General features: G+C 42.1%; 1 protein-coding gene across 1 annotated transcript in view; it reads right to left on the bottom strand.

Annotated features, from left to right (window-relative positions):
- Nucleotides 1–5,373: 5,373 nt before the first annotated feature.
- The window catches only part of LOC311132330 (POU domain, class 2, transcription factor 2-like), a gene marked incomplete at both ends in the record, with an annotated part of 49,099 nt that continues 46,325 nt past the window's right edge, over nucleotides 5,374–8,147 (bottom strand). The window contains 4 exons of the mRNA XM_084165576.1: nucleotides 5,374–5,672; nucleotides 6,244–6,317; nucleotides 7,192–7,339; nucleotides 7,696–7,744. Coding sequence (XP_084021702.1) covers nucleotides 5,374–5,672; nucleotides 6,244–6,317; nucleotides 7,192–7,339; nucleotides 7,696–7,744 — 570 coding nt within the window. The remainder of the gene's footprint in view (nucleotides 5,673–6,243; nucleotides 6,318–7,191; nucleotides 7,340–7,695; nucleotides 7,745–8,147) is intronic.

The raw sequence follows: 8,147 nt of genomic DNA, 5'->3' as shown, positions 1-8,147 counted from the left end.
TGTAGACTCCGTCTCATGCTACCACTAGAGTGAAAGCACCGCCAGCATTCAAAAGTGACCAAAACATCAGCCAGGAAGCATAGGAACTGAGAAGTGGTCTGTGGTCACCACCTGCAGAACCACTCCTTTATTGGGGGTGTCTTGCTAATTGCCTATAATTTCCACCTGTTGTCTATTCCATATGCACAACAGCATGTGCCATTTATTGTCAATCAGTGTTGCTTCCTAAGTGGACAGTTTGATTTCACAGAAGTGTGATTGACTTGGAGTTACATTGTGTTGTTTAAGTGTTCCCTTTATTTTTTTGAGCAGTGTATTTACTATTTTCTACATTGTAGAATAATAGTGAAGACATCAAAACTATGAAATAACCGATATGGAATCATGTAGTAACCAAAAAAAGTGTTAAACAAATCAAAATATATTTTCTATTTGAGATTCTTCAAATAGCCACCCTTTGCCTTGACAGCTTGGCATTCTTGGCATTCTCTCAACCAGCTTCACCTGGAATGCTTTTCCAACAGTCTTGAAGGAGTTCCCACATATGCTGAGCACTTGTTGGCTGCTTTTCCTTCACTCTGCAGTCCGACACATCCCAAACCATCTCAATTTGGTTGAGGTCGGGGAATTGTGGAGGCCAGGTCATCTGATGCAGCACTACATCACTCTCCTTCTTTGTAAAATAGCCTTACACAGCCTGGAGGTGTGTTGTGTCATTGTCCTGTTGAAAAACAAATGATAGTCCCACTAAGCCCATACCAGATGGGATGGCATATCGCTGCAGAATGCTGTGGTAGCCATGCTGGTTAAGTGTGCCGTGAATTATAAATAAATCAGAGTGTCACCAGCAAAGCACCCCCACACCATAACACCTCCTCCTCCATGCTTTACGGTGGGAAATAAACATGCGGAGATCATCCGTTCACCCACACCGCGTTTCACAAAGACACGGCGGTTGGAACCAAAAATCTCAAATTTGGACTCCAGACCAAAGGACAAATTTCCACCGGTCTAATTTGTAAGTCGCTCTGGATAAGAGTGTCTGCTAAATGACTTAAATGTAAATGTAATTGATGTTGAGATGTGTCTTTGACTTGAACTCTGTGAAGCATTTATTTGGGCTGCAATTTCTGAGGCTGGTAACTCTAATGAACTTATCCTCTGCAGCAGAGGTAACTCTGGGTCTTCCATTCCTGTGGCGGTCCTCGTGAGAGGCATTTTATCATAGCGCTTGATGGTTTTTGCGACTGCACTTGAAGAAACTTTCAAAGTTCTTGAAATGTTCCGTATTGACTGACCTTCATGTCTTAAAGTAATGATGGACTGTCGTTTCTCTTTGCTTATTTGAGCTGTTCTTGCCATAATATGGACTTGGTATTTTACAAAATAGGGCTATCTTCTGTATACCACCCCTACCTTGTCACAACAACTGATTGGCTCAAACGCATTAAGAAGGAAAGAAATTCCACAAATGTACTTTTAACAAGGCACACCTCTTAATTGAAATGCATTCCAGGTCACTACCTCATGAAGCTGGATGAGAGAATGCCAAGAGTGTGCAAAGCTGTCATCAAGGCAAAGGGTGGCTATTTGAAGAATCTCAAATATAAAATATAATTTGATTTGTTTAACAATGTTTTGGTTACGACATGATTCCTTTTGTGTTATTTCATAGTTTTGATGTCTTCACTATTATTCTACCATGCAGAAAATAGTACAAATAAAGAAAAACCCTTGAATGAGTAGGTGTTCTAAAACTATTGACCGGTTGTGTACACACCATCCATATCTCACACACAGGTATGTGCGCAATCAGGTATGGAAGCATGCCTGAATGCACACACACACACAAACGCAAGCACACACATACCTTTCTCTCTCAACCAGCCTATCTGTCCAGAAAACCTAGCACAAACACAGTCATTCAACTGTTCCTCTCCGACAATTGTGCATTGATTTGGTTGTTATTTGGTATGTCTGTGTGTCAAAAGGTTTTGCTTTTGGTATTCAGTTTTGGCTATTTCACGACATTCTTGACCAAAGAAACATTTGGAAGCTACATTTTCACAGTATTATTTCCAACCACCTAATGAAAAAACCCCAGAGCACAACAAAAATAACCCAGAGAAGATATGAAAATAGGCAATAAATCACCCCATCATCCCCATTACAAGTAGAAAGCAATGAGACAAAGTCATACAGCAATCGACAGGCAGACCATGAAAAGCAAAAACGAAAAATATATATTCTTAAATTCAGTTTAGTGAGGTCATTAGCTATTCCTCCGTCCAGGAAAAGGGTGAACAAAGTGAGGTCACAAATGGAGGCGGGAGGAGAGAGTGAGAGAGGAAGCCTCTCTGTCTCAGGCTGACAGACTCTAAAGACTCCTCCTCTTCCTTATCTTCCTCCTCCTCTTCTTTGTCCACGACGTTTTGTATTTGGTTTCTTATCTGTTCAGTTTAGTCGCTCATACGTAGGTTTTGGTAAGGTTATTTTTTGGTTTTGGTCCTTCGTTCCAGCTTTCTCCTCCATTTTCCCCTGCAGTTTCCAACAGATCCTCTTTTTGCCTTTGACTCCTCTGGGCAGTCTTTTTGTTTTCTTCTCTTCTTCTTTCTTTGGCCCTTTGACCCCATCTTTCGAGGCAAAGGAGAGGGGCAGAAGGGATGGAGGGCAGGGGGTTGGGAGGGATGCTGTCCCTTTTTTTTTGGGGTGTGGAGTCATCCTCTGTTATGGGGTGTTTGGTTTTTGACACGGCTGAGGTCTCTGTCTGAACACTTGTTTCCCGGCTCTTCCGGCCGGGAGAAACAATGCTTTGGTATCCAAGAGTGACTGACTAGAAGTGAATGATATGAAGTCGGTGGAATGATATGAAAATTATATATTTTTAAACAGGCAAACGAATATAATGAAAAGGCATTCAAGATTATTTAGCTTCAACATCTCGATACATTCTAGTGTAGTCTGGTGTGTGTGTGTGTGTGTGTGTGTGTGTGTACGCATGTGTGCTTAAAGCTACAGGCAATAGAGTACATTTTGGTGTTTGTATATACATTGATAAAGATGAGCAAAAAATACTGTATAAAAGAAATTATACAAATACTGCGCTACATTGTTTGCAAAAAAAGTGTGGAAATGATATTATTTTATACTAATACAATTGCTCAGAGAAAATCTTTTTTTCAAGAAAAGATAAGGGTCAGAATTATTCACACCCCTGTTTTTAATACTCTAGCATCCTCCCCTTGCAAGGATAACTACACTGAGCATTCAAACAACAGGTTTTCAATGGGATTCAAGTCCAGAGACTGAGATAGCCATTGCAAAATTGTGATTTTGTGGTAAATTAACCATTTCTTTGTGGATATTGATTTGTGTTTGGGGTTATTGTCTTGCTGGAAGATCCACTTACGGCCAAGTGTCAGCATCCTGGCAGAGGCAACCATGTTTTTGGTTAAAATGTCCTTGTTCTTAGTAAAGTTAATGATGCCGTTGACCTTAAGAAGGTCCCCAGGATCAGTGGAAGCAAAATAGCCCCATAATATCAATGATCCACCACCATATTTTAACATTGGTATGAGGTACTTTTATGCATATGCTTCTGTTTTTCAAAACCAAACCCACCACTTGTGTGCGGGGCCAAAGAGCTCTATTTTCATGTCAATTTACCATAGCACCGGTTCCAATTCAAGTGCCAATGCTGTTTATCAAACTCCAGGCGGTGCTATGATCAGATGACATGAAAATAGATATCTTTGGTCACGCACAGCCGTGGTGGGTTTGACGTTGAAATACAGAAGAATATGCAGAAATGTACCTCATACAGTAAAATACGGTGGTGGATCTTTGACGTTATGGGGCTATTTTGTCGCCGGAAGTGGATCTTCCAGCAAGACAATAACTCCAAGCACTAATCAAAAACCACATAGAAATGGTTAATTGGCCACAAAATCAACATTTTGCAATGGCCATCTCAGTCTCCGGACTTGAACCCCAAAGGGGTTCTGTATGGAGGAATGGTCCCAACGTGTTCTCCAATCTCATAAAACATTTTAGAAAAAGGCTCAGTGTCCTTATCCTTGCAAGGAGAGGGTGCTAGAGAATTGAAAACAGGGGTGCCAATAATTTTGACCCCTATCTTTTTTTTATTTATTTGTATTACTTGTTAAACAAAATCTCTTTCTCTGAGCAATTATTAGTATAAAATAATATAATTTCCTAATTTATTTAGCATAGAATATAGCCCAGTATTTGAATTATTTATTTTACACAGTCATTATTGCTCATATTTATCAAGGGTGTCAATCATTTTGGACCCCACTGTACATAAGAAGTTATGAAACAAAGGAGGTAACAATATCTCATCATATTAAACAAATGTTGAAGTTAATAACCCTAATTATGATGATGATAATTATGATGATCATGACGATTCAATGAGAAACATTTGAAATAAACAATGGAAATGGATTAAGAAAATAAACCACAAAATAAGTTGTAAAGTTACTAATTGTTAATTGTCTGAGGTGACTGCTAAATCCACAACACGGTTTCGTACTGTAAATAGGTTGAAACTGGATAGCCACTGGAGAGGTAGGCAAAGATATGTGGGAGGACTGACACTACTAAAGATACCTATATCAAATCATAGCTCAAATCATATAAAATACAAAGATAAGTGTTGCAAAATTTAAAAAGAACATATTACGATGAAATGATACATGTTTTTGGCGTTTTTGAGTGTGGTTGATGTGCTGATCCTGGACAGATCAGAATCATAAGTCTTTTAAGTAAAGCTTTTCTCTCCGGTTTTTTTGGTTTCAGTTTTTGGTATTTCGGTTTTGGAGATTTTGGCATGTTTGTCATTTTTGTCTTTGTGTGTTTTTCCCTTGTAGGTTTTATTATTTGGTTTTCTTTCCATCTATCCGCTGAAGCTTGTTGAAAGTCTTTCCTTCCTTTCCTGTCCTTGCCACCCATTTCTCACACAAAGTCTTAGTTCAGTTCTCATCCCTGCCCTCTTTTTCATCCAGTTTTTTCAGCTCATTTGTTCTTTTCCAAAGGAGTAAATGTACATTAGCATTCACTGCCGACAAAACTCTACACAATGCCACCTCTCCAACTGTATAGATAGATCATTTTTTTGGTTTAAATCTCCCCGTTCTCCTGTTCTCTCCTCCTCTCCATTATTCCTCGCTCTCTTCTTCCTCTTTCAATCTGTGTATTTTTTGGCTTCGAAAGACTCCGGGAGAGAGAGCGGAGGTGACAAATGGAGGGAGAGAGAGATGGCTTTGGTTGAAAGGCGAGGTTTTTCTGTAAAGCTCCACTAAAACTCCTCCTCCTCCTCCTTCTGATAGGATCCTTTGGGTTGTGTCGTTGTCACTCGGTCATGGCCCCGCCAAGCGGTGGCGGTGAGGCTTCGCTGAACGAGCAGAAGGAGGCAGGGCTGGAGCAGGGAGAGGCGGAGCAGGAGTCGACGTCCATGCCGCCGGCGCCGGGGGGCGGAGAAGCGCCCCTGGGACCGCCAACCAATCCCACGCCCGCTTGGTGGGACGCCATAGGCAGGAGGGTGTGGCGGTTTAGGAATAGGGAGGGGCGAACCCCAGCCCCGCCTAGGATCATCTGACCTCCAGCCTCAAGACTGGAAATGGGCAGCTGCCCACCACTGGCAGCCAGAGCTGAGCCATGATAGAGTTACAGGGGACGGGGTGAAAGATGCAGGTTGGAGGATTTATGGGGAAAGAGAAAGGTAGAGGAGAAAGAATATAAGTTAATACACCTACCAGAGATACATGGGCATCGATTTTGTACATGGGCATCGATTTGGGTGACACTGTAACTGATGACATGGTGAGATGAAGGATGGTGATGACGAAGGTGAGATATTGCAACAGATGAGAGAAAGTAGTGTGACTAAAGCAAGGAGAGCTTAGTCAGTCAGAGCTTGCAGGAAAGCTAACTCACACTTGGCACAGACGCAAAGACACACACGACACTCACATGATCTACTTGGTGGTGGTATGGATGGGATGGTGTGAAGACATGCAATTTCAATTTATTTGAAATGTTGAAATGATAGCAAATTGAGGCACATCTTCCTTTCTGACTTGAGATCTGCACGGTTAACTCAACATTTTCTCCTATTGTCATCAATGTATGATTTATGCTAGAGTCAGAATTGCGCGTGCTTATTACAAGTCAGAATACCAATCTAAAATCTCGATACACACTTTTGTCAGACTAACACACCTTGCATTGTGGCCAGGGGATTGCTGCTGATGAGAGCCTGGTTCATCCCTGTGCTTACTCCCATCATTGTGTTCCTAGAATATGTATGGATCCATATTCATCCATGTGCACGTACACACATTCAAACACACACACATTCAAACACACACATATGCAGAGATAGTGAAAGGACCAAGAGGGTTAAGTGAAAGCTCATTAATCAAATGCCCTAATCTTTGTCTGATATGGAAACACAACATGTTTTGAATGTATGCATTGGCCTGGTTCTGAGTCTGTGTTGACTAGCACGTCTATGCCTGCAGACATATCTGCATGTTTCTTCATATGTGTGAGAACTTGCAGATTTGCTGCAAAACAGGTGGGGTGACTTGACATACCACATGTAGTCCCGTACCATGAATTCCCAGCAAGTCAGTAAATATCACCACATCCAGTTTATTGTTCGCATACACAGTTTAGCAGATGTTATAGCGAATGCAGCGAAATGCTTGTGGTGCAGCGAAATGCTTGTAAGTCTCAGAATGTCAGTTACACTAGGTACTGTAGCTGATTGTCATTGCGTGTATGTTGGTGTTTATTTTATCAATCTATTCAACCTGAATCTAACTAGGTAGGTCAATTGAGAAATGATTCTCATTTGAAATGACAACCTGGCAAAGTGGTGAAACACAGAAAAGTGTGTTGAGGATTCAGTGTTCGGAGTCAGTGTTAGATTGAGCACATGTGCAGTACTCGTTGACTGTGCAAGGGACAGAGAGAGGATAGAGGAGATCACAGAATTTGAATTACATAATTAGGGGACACTAACCCAGCATCTACTATCAAAGTGTATTTGTTGAGTATGAGGGATTGTTCAGTGTTAGATTGAGTAAGTGTAGAGTAGTAGTTGAGAGTTAAGAGGAGAGAGACAGAGAGAGAGAGAGAGAGAGAGAGAGAGAGGACACTCACCCAGCGTTCAGGCTGTGGGCACTGAGGGTGGGAGGGGCGGGGCTGGCTGTGCTGTGTGGAGGCGGAGTCACAGAGGAGGGGGCGGAGCTCGTAGTTGCAGAGCCACTGGGGGTCAGAGGGCAGGTCGCCGAGGGCGATGGACTGGTCACTGAGAAAGAGAGAGAGAACCATCAGTAATATGAATGGTATACAGTACATTTGGTTACATTGATTACAGGAAGTTGGTGGTACCTTAATTGGGGAGAATGGGCTCGTGGTAATGACTGGAGCGGAATCAGTGGAATGGTATCAAATACATCAAACACATGGTTTCCATTATTATGAGCCGTTCCCCTCAGCAGCCTACTGTGACATTGATAGGTTGTCCCAATGCCCATGGTACTGGGTTTGAGAACCATCTGCACTCGTCTCTATGTCTTAGTCCACTAAAGGGAATTTAGACCTCTGGCACTTGTGGCCTAGCTTCACAAAAACACAAATGTATACAAAAATCATTTTCCTCACCTGTTGTGCTGAGGCTGGTGGCAGCCTGGTGCAGCCCCTGACTAGACATCTGGAGGGAGAGGAACAGAAAGAAAGAAAGAAAGAAAGAAAGAAAGAAAGAAAGAAAGAAAGAAAGAAAGAAAGAAAGAAAGAAAGAAAGAAAGCGAGAGAGAAAGCGAGAGAGAGAGAAAGCGAGAGAGAGAAAGCGAGAGAGAGGTGGAGAGGTTGTGAGCAGGAGAGAGACAGAAGAAACATGCTCTCGTGGTGTAACTGATGACGTGTGGGGTTGGTGTGTAACATATCACACCTCATACAACAGTGGAGTCATTTGCACGGCGCTGAGAGTGGAGCAGTGCAGGAGGGGTTAGGTCACAGGGTCACACATAGGGTCATGCAGAGGGAGGGGGCATGTCCATAGATACAGAGAGTCAAATATATATTCCTCTCATGATGACTTGTATTTAGACAGTTTG

The sequence above is a fragment of the Coregonus lavaretus genome (assembly GCF_964263955.1).
Source record: "Coregonus lavaretus genome assembly, chromosome: 7".
In the NCBI taxonomy this organism is placed as follows: Eukaryota; Metazoa; Chordata; class Actinopteri; order Salmoniformes; family Salmonidae; genus Coregonus; species Coregonus lavaretus.
Note: the sequence above shows the minus strand (reverse complement) of the source record. Positions and strands in the feature narration are given on the sequence as shown.